This window comes from Ailuropoda melanoleuca, chromosome 5 (genome assembly GCF_002007445.2).
Source record: "Ailuropoda melanoleuca isolate Jingjing chromosome 5, ASM200744v2, whole genome shotgun sequence".
In the NCBI taxonomy this organism is placed as follows: Eukaryota; Metazoa; Chordata; class Mammalia; order Carnivora; family Ursidae; genus Ailuropoda; species Ailuropoda melanoleuca.
The window spans coordinates 12,485,509-12,502,943 of NC_048222.1; the positions used below are offsets into that span (position 1 = coordinate 12,485,509).

At 44.3% G+C, this 17,435-nt stretch overlaps 1 protein-coding gene across 1 annotated transcript in view; it reads right to left on the minus strand.

Moving 5' to 3' along the window:
- Window positions 1–17,435, minus strand: part of CD83 (CD83 molecule) — a 29,180-nt gene that overhangs the window by 5,923 nt on the left and 5,822 nt on the right. Inside the window, exon 3 of the mRNA XM_034660194.1 lies at window positions 11,998–12,217. Within this exon, the coding sequence (XP_034516085.1) occupies window positions 11,998–12,217 (220 nt within the window). The remainder of the gene's footprint in view (window positions 1–11,997; window positions 12,218–17,435) is intronic.

Genomic DNA, 17,435 nt, shown 5'->3' on the forward strand with positions numbered 1-17,435 from the left:
CTAATCAGGCTGGGTCTCTCTCCCCCAACTATCTTTTTGGTCACATTGGTGGGGTCTTGGCATGTACGACTTTAAAGATGAGACAAACCATCCCATTCCCCCAGACAGATTTTTAGTTTGCCCAAGTGGCTTGCCCGCCAGTCCTCCACAGAAAAGTTTTCCGGCTTCTAACACTGATTTACACACACGGGAAGGCAAGTCACTGTTCTCTGCGCTCGGCGGCAGCCAGGGACCTGCAGGAGCCTGGGCCTCAGGGGCACGCCCTGCCTGTCCCCAGCGATGAGACAGCACCAACGAGCCCCTCCCGGGGAGACGGTGGTCAGCAGCTCTCACGGCCCTGCCTTCACCAGCCCTTCCCCGCGTCTAGTCCGTGCTGGGGGCCGGCAGCACCTCTCCCGCCCGCCAGGGGACCAGTGCGCGAGTCAGGGGCCAAGGGAGCCGGCACGCCCAGGGAGGAACACGCACGACGCAAGCTGTGCATTCATCACACACTGCACACACACTGTGCACACACACTACACACTGCACACACGCTGCACACATATCACACACTGCACGCACGCTGTGTGTACACACTACACCCACCACACACTGCACGTATGCTGCACACATATCACACACTGCACGCACGCTGCACACATACCACACACTGCACGTATGCCGCACACACACACTACACACACACCACACACACTGCACACACTATGCACATACTCCACTTACACACACACTACACACCACACACTACACACACACTGGGCGGCTTGTGCTTCCTGTGCGGAGCAAGGGGCTGCAGCTACAGGTCAGCGGAAGCTGGGGCTCATCCACACTCCGCCGGACTCCGCCGGGCGGGCTGCAGAGACATCTGGTGGCAGGTTCCCCGCTCCTGCAGGAAGCCCGGCTCCATCCTCGGCCGGCAAACACCGCTGAGACAAATGGCTTTTCTCAGCCACAGTCTCCGAAAGTAAATCCCACTTCTGGACGGTTCTTCTTGGGTGGAAAGGGTCCTTCCTAATCAAGGTGTTCACCACTACAGACTGGTGCCTTCCGGTGTTCAAAAGTAAAGCAAAATACAAAGAGCGCCCAAGGAAACTTCGGGGGGGGTGCTAACGCCGTACAACTGATTCTAGAATGCATCTAATTTAGCCCAGTTTTTCCCTTTCCAAGCCTAATTAAACCACAAAGTGCAGCCTCATCGTGTGCTCACGCCTGCCCCTCCTCCGTGCCCAGCCAAGGGGCTCCCTCCTACCTGAGCTTTTGATGGGCGGGTTCCCAGGGCCCTCCAGGGACCACGTGTCCCGAGAGCCACCCTCACATCTCCATGAGGCCAGTTTGAAGGGTTGCAGCCCAGTCTCTGCTGCCTGCACGATGATGTCTCCTCCTGCCTTTCCTTTCTGAATTAACCTCCAAACGAGTCAACTCAGATTTATTTCTAATAGGTTTCACCAGACCTTGTCCTGCTAGAAATCCTGCATCTGAGAGGATGGAAACCTGATTGCAACAATCATTTTGAGATTATTAATCACCGGTTTCCTCCTTGGGGGCCTCTGGTCCCATCCAGTGATCCCTTTCTCAACTCAGAAAGATCCATCTGAAAGTCAAGATCAAAACCACAGCCCCCTCCGGAGGTGCTGGAAACATAAACTACTGTGATTATTTACAGAAAGGTGGCCCTACTATCCCGTCGGGCGCCGAACGGGCTGAAGCCAGGGTGTGCCGGTGATCAGAACGGGCCGGCGGGGGCCTTCTGCCTATCTGCAGAATTCACTTTAAAAATCAGCAGTAACAACAGCGAAGGCGTTATTCAATGGCCAGATTTCCACAGGCCTGTGGCAAAACCTCCCGTGGGCCTCTAGTTATTTTCAAAAGGCAAAACAAAGGCAGAGTGAGATCATGAGAAAGACAGAAGGAAGAAGCAGGGGAAAGGCAAAACAAAGAACCCTGAAGCAACCTGCAGAATTTTGATTTCCTGACTCATCACAGCCATCCATGGGATCATGGCAAAACATCTCAAGTCTTGTGGGGCCAGTTTCCAATGGCCTGAGCGAACTCCTGGCTGAACTTGGGAACTCTTGCCAAAGTCACAAGCAGTGGTCTTTGCCTGATGACTGACTATAGCAAAAGGAACCTTCTGTGAATTCACACATGCACCTGGAAATATTTCAGAACACTCCCTCTAGCTTCCAGCCGTGGGGACACACAATGCCTAGTCTCCCTTCTTGATGCCATTCCAAGAGATATCTTCTCATGTGACTCCATCTGGGGATTCTGGGACTTGCCTACAGCTGCAAAAATAGTCATCGATTTTACGTTAACGTTGCATGCTCAAAAGGCAAGGGGGTACCGGCAGTACCAAGAGACTTTTTATGCGAAAGTTCAAATCATTAACTTCAGTTCTGTGGCCAAGCAGCTATCACTGAGTCCGCTGTGGAAAAAGCAGCACCGTTCATGAACCAAAGGAGAATTCCAGAAAGAGGGAAACGAAGCAACCAGCAAGTGGGCCATCCTCAACCTTTCTTTGTTTTATGAGTTCTTATAAACATTTGCGCTGGCTCAAAATCAGCCACTGGCAAAGAACGGCTCTTTAAACATTCCAAATCCGAAAGGGTTTCATTGCCTCTCTGCAAAAGCATTTTAGGAAATAGTAATTTATAACAAAAGGAACCCTTGGATTCATTCACAGCCACGCATAATTGATGGGGACTATTTAATGCGTCCTTTACAAAGCTAATATTGTAGTGCACTAAACCACAACACGATTTGGGGAAATTAATTCCGCAAAACACTCATCCCAATTATGTTTTAAAAATCCATGCTCTGTGCACTAACTCTTACGCTGACAATTCTGTATTTTTGATTGGATTAGAGAAGGGTAAAATACAGGACATCTCATTTTCAGAAAGCCGAGGGACATGTGATTTGTCTCAAGGCCCTCGATGTGACTAAATAATTTAAGTAACATATTCTTTCTCTAAAATGGAGATTTGACCTTAAGGAAACTATAAGCCCCAAATTAAATAAACTCTTTAATTTGCTGAATACTAAAGCAAGCAAATACAAGTATTAATTTTAAGGGCATGTGAATTAAGTGTTTATTTTAATGATGGACAAATTTGAACTAGAATAAAAGAAACCAAATAAATAATTAATATGTTTGAAATTGTACTGATATTTCAGTCAAAAACCCTATTATTGTGGAAAGTTATTTTTTTGTTTAAATAATTTTTTATTTTAATGTTTTTTATTATATTATGTTAGTCATTTAAATAATTTTATCCAAATACATGCTCACCTTCTAGATTACCATATTGAATATAAGAGAGCAAGAGTTCCATGCCTGTTGCAAAGAAAGAATTTTGATCACAAACCTGAAATCCGAATTTATCATACACGAGATCTGTTAAGAATGTGATAGAAATCTAAAGGAAAGGGAAGAGATTTTTTTGAGGAGCAAAATGTGTGTGCTTCTATATTCATTTAAATATTTAATGCAACAATTTGATTAAACGTATTTAAAGGTATGGACTCGATGTACTTAAAGGTGGTATGAAAGTAATCTGATATATTCCAATCACATTGAACAGCTTTTTCTTTATTGCATTTCTCATGCACTAACTTCCATGTACCTTGGTTTCTAACTCAATTAAAGTGCCAATATAATACCCATTCATCATAAAAACAGCTCTTTATAACGTGCAAAATAGTTTGGCTCGGAGGTTGATGTCATAATGAGGGTAGAATGTATGCGCATTAACATCGTTTTTTTCTAAGTGTAGTTTTATTGGAAAAATGATTTTCCACTTTGAAATTTACTGGGTCTAACAGACAGAGCTGAATTTATGGCTGCTATGAGTTATGAGTATGGCAGAGGTAATGTAATTAAGAGCACAGGCTTTGGAGTGGAACAGACCTGGAAGCAAAGCCCAGTCCTACCACAGCTAGTCCTGCTCTTGGCCAACTGACCCAGCAGTCCCCGTCTGCTCTGCGGACACGGGGGTGATTGCATCTCACGAGGATGGTGTGAAGACACCTGTGATGATGGGTGTGCATCGTAGGGCATAGCGTCTGTCCATCACACAGAGAACCCTGAATGTGTTACTATTCTCGCTCATTTTCCCAGCCCACAGTTCAATCAGCATTCTAAGTAGTTCCCGGCACACTGGAATTAGTCAAAAAGCATTTGCTGAGTGAACGAGTGAATTTTAATCACAAGGGCACTGGCTTTGGAATAGAAGGCCCGAAGTCCAGATTCACAGTCGGTGCGCTAGGTTCTCTTTGGTAAAGCACCTCATCTCTGAGTCTCATTTCCCCACCTGTGACTCTCTTCCTTGCTACAGGGAGCTATTGTAAGTATCAAAAGAGAAAACACATGAAAGTGCTTTATCATGGGTCATGCTGGTCATAGCAGTTGTTACATCAGATAGCATTCCACTCTATCCATGCTCTCAGTCATTCTTCATGGCTGATAACTTCCTGTTTCCTCCCTGGCAAAGTTGTTCTAGAAGTCCCAAACTCTGCTCTAAAGAGAAATCATTTTTCAACCCACAATGTGCCCAAAATATTCACAACATTCTGAATTTTCCAAAGCATCATGGTAATAAATGCGGCAAAACCCTTTGGAACTGGGATTTGCCCATTCGTCATTCACGCCAAGCATCTTCTTCCATTTGCATCTTGTGGGTCTCGTGGAAGCAACGTAACTCAGGCCTGACATCTGTGACCAGAGAGACTGGCTCTGATGGCCACACGTCCCAGTCAAAGCCGCTTAAATATAATCATGTACTTGTTGAGATATTAGAAGACAGGAGCAATCTTTTCCTTTGCACTTGATCCTGAGAGGGTCCGCAAGACTGCAGTTACCAGCCCCTGTCTCCCTGCCACGCAGATGGAGGCTGACGATCAAACCAATACGGAGAAAGGAAGAGCTGAGGGACAGAAAGTCACCAAGCCCTGGGGATAGTCATGAACCTTGAAATGCAGCTGTATTTGTTTCCTGCGCCATCATAACAAAGTACCACAAACTGAGCAGCATAACAAAACTGAAATGTATTTTCTCGGAACCCTCGTGCACGGCTGGTGGGAATGCAAACTGGTGCAGCTGCTGTGGAAACCAGTATGGAGGTGCCTCAAGAAATTAAAAATAGAATTACCCTATGATCTAGTAATTCCACTACTGGGTATTTGCCCAAAGGAGCTGAAAAGGCTAATTTGAAGAGATGGAGGTCTCCCTATGTTTACTGCAGTGATATTTACAATAGGCAAACTATGGAAGCAGCCCTAACGTCCATCAATAGAGGAATGAATAAAGCAGATATGATGTATACACACACACACACACACACACACACACACACACACACACACACGATGGAATATTATCAGCCATTAACAAAGAATGAGATCTTGCCATTTGCAACAACACAGACCTAGAGGGTACCATGATAAGTGAAATAAGTCAGAGAAAGACAAACACCATATGATTTCACTCATATGTGGAATTTAAGAAACGAAATGAATGAACAAAGGAAAAAAGAGACAAACAAAAAACAGACTTAACTCTGGAGGACAAACTGATGGTTACCAGAGGAGAGGTGGGTGGGGGGACGGGTGAAACAGGTGAGGGGGCTGCAAGCACACTAATCACGATGAATGTCAAGTACGGAACTGTTGAACTGTTACATTATACACCAGAAACTACTAAAACACTGCATGGTAGCTATCCTGGAATTAAATTTTTAAAAATAAAATTAAAAAAAAATAAAGAAATGTATTTTCTTATGGTTCTGGAAGCCAAAACCCATAAGCGAGGGGCTGACAGGGCCATGCTCTCTCTGAAGGCTCTATGGAAAAATCTATTTCATGCCTCATTCCTGAAGTTTCTGGTGCTGCCAGCCATCCCTGTCATTCCTGGGCTTGTAGACACATCCCTCCGGTTTCTGCCCTACTTCATATGCTGTTTTCCCTGTGTGTGTACGTCTGTATCTCTGTTTTCTCTTCTTATGAGGACACCAGTCATTGCATCAAGGCCCACCCTCTCTTGTATGACCTCACTTTAAAATGACGACATCTGCAAAGACCTCATTTCCATAGAAGGTCACATTTGCAGATACCAGAGATAATCTTTCTGTGGGACACAATTCTACCCCCAACACCAAGAAACACTTTAGTATGAATAATAATTTTCAAGTTTTTCCCATTTCAACTACATAACCCAATATATCCCCTTTACTTTAACCAAGTTTTGACTGGATTACAAAGCTTCGCAACTGAAAGGGTCCTCACTGATACGGACACCTCAAACCACCCCATAAATTAATGTGGGGTGGAGGGAGCTCTCTCCACATGGCTCCAGCCTGTAGACCAGTCCTAGTCGTCGCTCGGGCTCACGTGCTTCCCTCTCCTCAGGGAATGAGACACACAGGCCTGATTTGATTCAGAACCTTTGTGCTCCAGAACAGACCCAGAGCGTCTGGTCTAAGGTGATTATGAGTTCCTTATGGCAGCTGGCCTCCTGCTTTTTCTCATGGGTTTTCCCCACCTGGACCTATAAACCTGAACAACTACCCCCTCTTCCGGAATCTACCATCTCTTGGAGATTTGGGACAAGAACACGCAGTAGACTAGCTGGTGTTCCACAAAACACCAGGCGACAGAAATAAGCCTGGGGCTCCCAAGTCGGAACCGGTATTACATGACCCAGGCAGGATTTTAACCAACTACACCCCAGTGCAAAGACAAAAATCCAAAGTAGGTTTATGAATGTTCTTCAAATCCTAGGGAAGTACTTGGGTCCAGCTCTGGGTTGAGCTAGGGCTTTTGGTAGAAAATTTGGGGTCATCCCTGGAGTCCCCAGGAAAAGATTATGCAAACCATTTTAGATGAAGAAACCCTTTTTTAGGTAATGAATCTCTCTTTAGCCCTGCTCTACGCTAGACCTTCCCTTACATCACTGAGACCTTCTCCGAACTTCCTCTTCTTTGTGTGGTGACATAACCAAATACAGAACTAAGATAATGCTGTTTCTCACATGACCTAGGTTCCCCCTTTTATTCATGGAAAATAAGTGTTTGATTTCTTTCTGTTTAACCCCCAGCTGCCTTCTTTCTCCTTACCCTCTTGCACCCTGCAAGACTGTGGCAACTTTGCTCTGATGTGTCACTGTCCCCAAATCTCAGTGATGGCCCGTTTGCAGCTGGCTGAGACTTCTAGAGCCCCTCTGAGGCGGCCACATGCTGTGTTGTCCACTCATCTGTCGAATCCATAGGGACACAATGGGTGGCCGAGAAAGAAGGGAAGGTAAATCTCAGAGAGGTGCTGAGGTCTTGGCTGAGATGACCTGATTGGATTTTGCTACAGTGAGAGAACAAGGCCTCCCTCCGGAACTCATCTTCCAGGATGAGTCAGTGTGTCTTTCAGCACAAGAAATATGTTCTTCTTTACAAATACGTGTCATTAGGTCATCCTCTTTGCTTAAAAACTTTCAATGACTCTTTGCTGCCAAAAGGACTTCAAGCCATCATGGTTGGGCATTCAAGGTTCCTCACCATTTGCTCCCAGCCTTCTTTGCAACGTCTCCCAGCCCTCTCCTGTGTAATTCTCCCTTCCAGATCACTGGTTCCCCGAAATGCTTGTGGCATCCTTTTCCACGCCTTTGCTCAAGATGGTCCTCTGGCAAAAGTTTCCTGTTGATTTTAAGATGGCCAGCACGAGGCCCAGGACTTGGAACACATATAGGACTTCAGAAATACTGGCTAATGAAAGTGTAAATACAAGAGACCTCTGAAAACCAACTTCATGTCCTTCATGGTCTGACCTAAGGTAGAGCCCATAAAAGTGACTCAACCAGGTCAAGTACTGTAGGTGTCAATGTGGACAGCAGGACTTTGCTTTGATGCTAACACACACACCGTTTTCACATTTCAATGTTTTGGGGCTTCTCTGTTTAAGACAGGAATGTTTCCTTTCTCTCCTAAAAACATGCTCTTAAATCTCTCTTACAGCAGATAAAATTCTAGAATCAAGGAAGTCTAGTGAGGGGTGCACACTGGCTCCTTCACAGGTCCATCACCGTTAGTGGCCGAACAGATGACATCTGCCCGGACTGTTCATCAACTCCAGCCCCTTCTAGGGGATTCTGCTTTCACAGGGCTTTTTGCTCTGTGGTGTCTCATCACACAAGATAGTCGAGACAAAAAACACAACTACACTGGAGAGGAGATTCGCAACATGCACGGAAGACAGCTTCCTAACAGATGGAGAACCAGCAAGAGCCGTGTGGTGACCATCCTTGAACTTTGAAGCCGCTTCGTGCAAGCCATTAACCTGCTCTCTGCCGGCTCCGTTGGGCCAGGGGATAGCCCACGATCTGCCACAGCTGGGGGCTCTTCTCACTGTTACAAAATCAAGACTGACCTCTAAAATCAGTCTCACTTCCCCCTTTCTCCCTTCCGTTGGAAATAATCTGAAAAGGGCATTTGCCTTGTGACGCGTCTGTGTCCTCACCCCCGCAATGTCGTCCTAGGTTGACACCATATATCCTCTTTCGTTATGCATCAACATAGTCCGCCGGGGCTCCTAGCCTGCCACTAGATGGTAGGACATCTTTCTGATACATAACCACTTGCCACTGGCAGCGAACATCACCGTGCTCAAACACTCCGCCCAGTACCATCCTCGCCCTCCACACCTAGTGCAACTTCATTAAAGAGACTGTGAGCCCACTTACGCTCAGCAGGACGCTCAGGAGTAGCCCCTTAATGGATGTGCTTACTCCCGGCAGACATGGGATACTATGCCTTCTGATCCAAGACGCTCGCAGCCAATGGGAGAGAGTGCTGGACCAACGTCTGCTTGCATCATTTCTCAAAATACCTCCCTAAACAACCACAGTCAATTCATAACTCCCAAGGCTAAGTTTAGCTACTATTCTAATGGCTGTGTGAATACACATTTCTATGTCTTCTCAATCACCCACCCTGCCTTAACAGGTACATGCAGGAAAGGGTAAGAGGAGGACCCATGGATGGATCCCAGTTAGAAGGACACTGGTCCAGGAGAAATAAGAGTTGGGCGAACAGGAGTTGGGCTACCTCTGCCCGCTCCTGGCTCCCCCTGTGGCCCCCTGTGCATGTCTGTATTAACCCTCCTCCGGGCCCTTCTCACTGTGCCTTTGAAACAGAGGGTAAAACGGACACTGTTTCCTCCCAACTCGCTGTAATGTTACAAATGTTAATTGGATGCCCTCTGCTTTGGTTCTTTCTGTAAAAGGCACCTGATAAGAAACACATGGTTTCCATGGGTCCTTTGGTAATCACAAGTAATCAGTGCCAATTGGACAGTGGCACGGTGCCCTATGGTGTGGGAGAAACGAGTGGTACACGGAATTTTAAATTGTGAGTCATTATAACCATAATTGTGGTATGCAGAAGTCCTGTGAGAATGTGAATCGATCTGGTGGATGGTAAAAAAACAAACAAATAAACCGAAACAGAACAAAAAATCCACAACAAACCCACCCCAAGAGACTCTCTGCTTCCCTCGTCCAGCTCACAGCCCACAACTACGCAAAGAGATCTGACAAGCCACACTAGGGATGAGGAGGGACGTGACACGAGTGAGGCTGGCTGTGGTCATCAGGCTTAAAGTCCTCCTTTGACAGCCACCTCTTCAGTCCACTGAAACATTTTACAAGAGGTGTGGGGAAAGAATGACAAGATGCTCAATCTTCTGTAAAGCCAAGTATTTCAGAATTTCACCACTGACCTGATTTCCAGAATACTCTATCCACTTTAGTTGTACAAACACAATCAGCACAAAAGTATAATTACTGGGCTGGAAAAGAATAAATATCTACAGAACACGCCGAGACCTGTTAAACAGCACTTGAAGGAACAATGCTTTTCGTTTTCAAGGTATCCGAATAGTTTATTGGCATCACAAAGCTTCCCTATCCACCATGACCTGATCACTGTTAACCTCTTTAAAAAAAAATTACTATGGCATGATTTTGCAATGACCCTATTGCATGAACCAACAGAAAAAAAGAAAATGCCAAGAGACTGTTGTCTTTTTTTTTTTTAACAGAGTTTTGAGAGGCCTTCAGGGTAAATCCGTAAGAACCGTGTTCAATAAACAAACGCATACGTGATAGAGTTACGTCTTCAGCTGACATCCAAGGAGAAGCCAAAGGTTAATTGCTATGGTTTACTGCATCATTCCAAATGACCTTGTGCAAGAAGATTTACCTTGACAACTGTTTGAACTTTACAGTCTGAAACCCCATCTCCTTGTTTCATGAGTACTTTTTAATTACTCCCCTGGGGATATTAATATTATTTTCTTCTTTAAATTCCTCTCGGGAGGGGACCGTGGTTTCATGTTCCCCCTTCTCTAAGATAACTAAGTCTCTGCCTGGCTAGACCAAGGACACATTTATTTTCTTTACCTTAAGTAACTGAGGTAGAAAACAGAGACATTAAGATAGGCCTCTGAGAACACAGGCTGTGGAATCAGACCACTTGGTTCAAATCCACCCCATCATTTATCCAGAAGTGTAACAGTGAGCGGGGTTCCTTTACTCCCTGAGACTCAGTTTCCTCATCTGTAAAATGGGAACAGCAGTCGCAGGACTGATCTCTTCCGCCCACTGGAAGGACTAAAACAGGTAACATAGGTAAATATTCACCTCAGAGCTGGGCATAGAGTGAGCACTCAAGTAACAATGTTTTTACAATATTTTTAAGTGCTATTGTTTTTGCTACACGAACAATTTGGCAAGAGGTACGTTCTCTGATCCCACAGTGAATAAAAGTGGAAATGAAGGGGAAATCATCACAAACCTACCTTCCTACACAGTACAGTGCTCCCGGGTGTGAGCAACACAGCCAGGGCACGTAACGCACCAAGCGCCAGCCTGAATTCACTGAGCACCTTCGCAATTAGCAAACACGGGGTGCTGGGCAGAATACACAAAATCAATGGTGCAACACAGTGGGGGGAAACTGACAATCTGGTTGGGAGAGGAGGCACACACATGCAAACTGTCCCATGCTGCCTTGCTAAATGGCCGGGTGCAGGCTCTTACTGCATCTTTCTTGGAGGGCAGAAGAAAAACCTTGCGCTCTGTGCAAAGCAGCAAACGCACAGATTTCCTCTCAGGTCAGACGTTCCATCAGAGTGCAGAGTTAGCCTAGGATATCACATTCACTTGGCTGAAAGGAGAGGAGCTGTTGTGGCCCTAACCTCTTGAACGGAGGTGAGCAAAAGACCAGGGATTGCTTGGCTTGGCAAAGCCGCCACAACAGCTGTCTTAGCATCCGAAAATGTTCCAGTTCAGAGGCATCCTTAAAAAAAGGCCCCAGAGCAACTCACTTCTCTAACAGTGACGCTGGCCCCCTCCCAGACGCCCCCTTTGCTGGGCCTCTGGGACTGCCTGCCTGAGTGCCAAGCAGCAGGGACCAGCGAGAGGCCAGAGGAACCCACAAAGTGGATGGCGGACAGACAACTCCCACCTGGGAAACAAGCCTAAATCACCTCGGACGATTTCTTAGTCTTTCCTCTCCAAGTTCCCTCCCTGCCTCCAAATTCTGGGCAATCACAGTCCCCAGACACCAGAAATCAGAAATCTGGGGACCTAGCTGCTTTCTTGGTGGCCTGCTGGCCACAACCACAGGTGGCCTCCAGAATTCATCCAAATAAGAGGGCCTCTGTGCTTCCAAAGAGGCTTATTTGGATCGTTCATCTCAGGTTACCTTTAGGGGCAGAAAGAGGATCGGGTCCTCGGGGAACAAAATCTAATGGAATCTAATCCCGTGGTACCTAGATGCGGGGGGGGGGAGGGGCGGGATAGGAGGGTGAGGGAGGCGTGCGGGAAGACCTGGGACTCGGAGGCCGGGCCGGGGCTACACAGGGTCGCCAGCCCGAGGGAGGTGGTCCCCGCTGCCACCGGCAGAGCGAGGAGCCGGCCAAGCCCTCGACCGCGGGCATCGCCGTGCTTACCTTGACCCAGAAGACTCTGTAGGGGCCCTGAGGGTCCAGGTGGACGGTGCACGGCAAGTCCACCGCTTCGGAACAAGCCACTTTTACCTCCCGCCCCCTCGCGCCCGGAGTCCGCGTGGCTGCGGCGGCGGAGCGGCCGCGGCGATCGCCACCCGCGCGTGACGCGGCGCGCTTGGGCTTTGCAAACGGCGCGGGCGCGCGTGACGGCGCCCCGCTGACCCTACCCGCAAGGGGGAGTGAGGGGCCTGCCCCGGGTGGGGGATGTCCCCTCCTTCCACCGAGACGAACCCAGACTCAGAGAGGTGGCGGGGGCGGGGACGCCAGAGGGAACTCAGGACTCACTCTTCTCCAGGTTCTTTTGTGACCAGAGACTCCTTAGGCTTCCCGCGGAACTCCGCGAGTCTAGTACGCGGCTCCCTGCCTCCTGGCGTGGGCTATCAGGCCCAACTGCCGAAATTATTTCAGCCACAGGAGAACCTCTCCTATTAAAACGAAACACACACACACACACACACACACACACACACACACACACACACACGAGTTTGGGGCGGGCAGGGGAGGGGGGAGGACCAAAACCAAACAACACAACGGAAGAAAATAGGAATCACCTTCTATTCGTCAAGAAGTCACTTCTGTTGACATTCCGGGGTCTTAGCTTCGGTGCATACGTAGGTATTTGTAATGGTACACGCTACACACTATTTTGTAACCTACCTTTTAGCTTAATATTTTTTAAATGATTTTTTATTATATTATGTTAGTCACCATACAGTAAATCCCCGGTTTCCGATACAAAGTTCGGTGATTCATTAGTTTCGCATAACACCCAGTGCACCGTGCAATACGTGCCCTCCTTACTACCCATCACCGGTCTATCCCATTCCCCCACCCCCCTCCCCTCTGAGGCCCTCAGTTTGTTTTTCAGAGTCCACAGTCTCTCATGTTTCATTCCCCCTTCTGATTGCCCCCCCTTTCTTTATCCCTTTCTTCCCCTACTGATCATCCTAGTTCTTGTGGTCCATATATACAATGGAATACTACTTAGCTTAATATTTTGCAAGAATTCCCACATCATTAAAAAGTTGCACAGCATCATGTTGATGGCTGCAGAATATTCTGTCATGCAGTTCCCTCATAAATTAGAACCAATTAGATCATGTGAGACATGATCAGTCTAATATTATCATTAGTAGACTACGTTTGGTAGTGGTAGGTTGCTTTTTTATTATTAACATTCCAAACGGTGCTGTGGTTGCTATGATGAACTTCCTTGAAGATAAACCTTTGCTCTAACATGGCTTATTTTCTTTGAGTGAATACCTAGAGGAAATTGTGCTAAGTCAAAAGGAATTCATAGCTTTGTTAAATATCACCAAAATTACCTCCACGGAGGCGTTCTCAATCTGTGTTCTCACCGGCAGCGTATGAGGGTGTCTGTTTCCCAACACTCTTGCCAACATAAATTGTTACCAAACTTCCCCCTTGCCCTTGGAGGCGGTTACAGTAATTGACAGTGTAAGTGCTTTTCATCCATAACCCTCCCCAACCTAATTTTTTAATTAGGAAATTTTTAGGCAAGTACAGAAAATAATAATATCAAACACATCCGTACGCAATATATTCTTAGTAAAACATCTGTCTCTTGCTTGACCCCATACCTGAGCATTTAAGCTTTTCTCCAATTTGCTACTGTGATAAACAATGTTGCCTGAAGATGGACATGGTCAAATCCGCGGGCCAAGCAATCCCACCACCTTATTAAACATGACACCTTGTCCTCCAAAATACACATGCCCATTTATGCTCTCTTCAGCGGGACTTGGCATCCTCAGATTTTTTTTTTTCCATTTTCACCAATCTAATGAGTGTGAAATACCAGATCCTTTTTGTTTAATTTACATGACACTGATTACGGGAGGGAGGAAGGTCTTTGCTTACGTTTTGAAGCCCTTGGGTGTCCTCTTTTGAAGATTGCCGGTCATATTCTTTGGCCTTTTCCATTGGAGCTGTTTATAAATTCTGGGCCAAATCCTTTCTTGGTTACATGCATGCCAAATATCTTTTCCAAGTCAAGGGTTTGTGTTTTTTACTTTGTGTACGATGTCTTTAATGTACAAAAGGGTTTTTTTAAAAAAATAAGCTAATGTAGTCAAATGTATGGGCCTTTTCATTTATGGTTTGTGCTTCTGGCGCTGTGTTTAAGAAATCTTTTCCTACCCTGAGAACATAACAAAATCCTCCTTCATTTTCTTTCAGAACTTTTTAAGTCATGCTTTTTCGTAAACAGGTCTTTAATCCACTTCAATATGGTTTGATGTAGAGATTTAACTTATTTTTTCCATATGGATAACCAGTTTTCCTGTGCTGCTTGCTAAAGTCCTTCATTTCCCCATTGATTTGAAATAGCATCTCTGTTATATACAAATTTCTATGTGTTTCTCTAGTCTGTCTCTGTACTAATATCATTTTCTAATTACTTAAACCAGAGTTAAGTCTTGCTTTGGTGGTGGAGAGGGGTGAGCTCTCAAATGTTGATCTTCCCCTTCATAATTGTCTGGAATTCTTGGTTCTTTGCTCTACCCTATACATATTATAATCAACTTGTGAATTTCAAAAAAAAAAGCTTCTTTTGAATTTTAAAAGGAACACACTCAAATTATATATTGCAGAAAATTAACATCTTTAAAAAAGCGATTCTACGAATCCATCAATATTGCTTATTGTTCCATTTGTTTAGGTCTTCGAGAACTTTTAAAATTTCATGCATGAAAGTCTTCTGCATTTTTGGTAGATTGATTCCTAAGTAGCTTTATATTTTGGATTGCTATTTTCACATAAAATTTTCTAAACTAAACTAAATTTTTCTAGTTGCCCATTACAAGTGAAGAAAAACTTACTTTTGTATACTTAGGAAGCTCGTTGAACTTTCTGGTTAATGTTAGCAATCCGTTCTTAGATTCTCATTAAGACACGTTCATAGTCATGAATTATTTAGAGCATTTTTTTCTCCAAAAATCTCAAATATGTAGGTTGGTTTTAATTGTTGCTACTGATATTTGAGGATATTTGAGAATGTGGCCTGTATGATTGTTTGTAGGTTCTCAAGAAATTGTTGTGGCCTAATATGTGGGCTTTTGGTAAATGTGTCATGTGTTCTGGGAAAGAATGTGCATTCTCCACATGGGTGTCTCTCTCTCTTTTTTTTTTTTTTAAGTAGTCTCCATGCCCAGCTAGGGGCTTGAACTCACCACCCTGAGATCAAGACTTGAGCTGAGACCGAAAGTCCCACTCGCAACTGACTGCACCACCCAGATGCCCCACATGGGTCTCTTGAATCAAGCGTGCTCGTTGTATAACGGGTCTATATCTGTCCTAACTTTTTGTCATCTGAAACTACCAATTCCTGAAAGAGATATGTTAAAAACCCCTCTGGGACTATGAAATTGTCCATTTATTTTTGCAATTTTATCAATTTTTTTTTGCCTCCCATGATTTGATGCTATGTTTTAGGTGACAGCAAGTTATAATGATTTCTTTGCAGTGAATTGTTCTTTTTATTTTTGTTTTGTGACCTTCCCCCTCCCCCAATATTCCTTTTTTGCTTCAAAGAATTTTATCTACTCTTATTACAACCACACCACTTTCTTTGGGCTAGTATCACGCCGGTATTGTTTATACTTTTATTTTATTTATTTTTTTATACTTTTGAATTCACTATTTCTTTGCCTTTAAGTTCTAAATGTGTTTTTTAAAGCATATAGTTAAATTTTTCTAATCCAATGCAACTGACAATGTCTTTCTAATTCAGGGTTATTTTTATATTTATCTGAATTCTGCTATGTTGAATCTAGTTCAGTCATCTGATTTCGTATTGTATACTTAACCTGCTTTCCATCTGAGTCTTTTTTTTTCTTTCTTGCATCTATTTAATATTGACCCATTTCTTTGTATTCAGTGGTGTTCTCTCTACTGGTTTGAAAGATATAGGGGTGCCTGGGGGCTCAAGTGGTGATCTCAGGGTCGAGATCTCAGGGTCCGTAAGATTGGGCCCCAGGCTAAGATTCTTCCCCTCCCCTCTGCTTGCACAAGCACATTCTCTTTCTTTAAAAAAAAAAAAAAAAAGTTGTACATACAATTTCTCATCTGACGTGATTATCTTTACATAATTTAATAATAAGCATAGTTGATTTAAAAAGCATAGTTGATTTAATAAAGTCGGAAGTTAACCAATATTGCCACATTTCTCCCCAAAATGTCTAAATGCCTGACCTTTGCCCGTTCACTACCCATTTTGAATACTGGTGTGACCAGTACCTTCATTCGGCCCTGTTTCTCTACTCCCCAGTTAGTCTTTTTTATATATTATATATTTGTTCAAATCTATCTAATATCGTTAAGTCTCACTGCTGCTTTTTAGGGTCATTTTCTTCTGAAGTATATTCTTGAGTAATTCTTACAGCAAAAATCTGTTAGCAGTAAACACTCTTCATTTTCATTTGTCTGAAAATATTTCTTTTGCCCATATTCTTAAATGATAATTTAGTTGTAATGTAAAGGGATTGTTATTTTCCCTTAGGGCTTTGACTATATTATTCCATTGTCCACTGGCTTCTATTGTTGGTTTTGCAAAGTTTTGGACAATCTGATACTCATTCCTTTGTAGGCAATGGGTCTTTTATCTACAAATGCCTCTAAAATCTTCCCTTTCTATTTGGCCTTGTATCTGGTAGAGAATGTGGTATTCTTTAACCTGCTAAGGTGTGCAGCTTTCATTAGTTCTGGAAAATTCTCTTTTATTCTCTTGGACTACCGCCTGATCTCCATTTGCTCTGCTCTTTCCTTCTGGAACACCTGATAGATGTGTGTTGGACCCTCCCATTGCATACCGCACGTCAGTAAGCCCTTCCTCCACTTGTCACCCCTCTTCATTTCTCTGTGCAGATCCTGAACATTCCTCAAATTGATCTCCTCTTCTACTAGTTAATTATTCAATGTTATGTAATCTTCAGTTTAACATATTAAATTTTAAATTTATTTTTTTTAAATTTCTGCAGTTAGAGTTGATTTTTTATTTAACTCAAGTCTGGTCTTCTTCGATGGTGTCTTACTCTTTTATGGTGTTCTTTGTTACTTCTTTTGAGACTTTCATAATTTTAGGCATGTTTATTTGATAATCTACCTGACAATTTTATTATCTGAAGTTCTTGAATACTGACTTTTGTTTTCGTTGCTAACTCCTATTTTCCATGGATTGTTTTTTTCCTTATGTTTTGTAATTCTTAATTGTAAATTAATCTCTAGTTGGGACTTCACCTAGGGGAATCCTGGACGCTCTGGGTGGAGGGTGTGGACTCCCAGAGAGATTTTATGTGTGTTTGAACCAGGGGCCCTAAAGGCGTTACCAGCCTGTGACAGCATTTTCTATTAATTTCTTG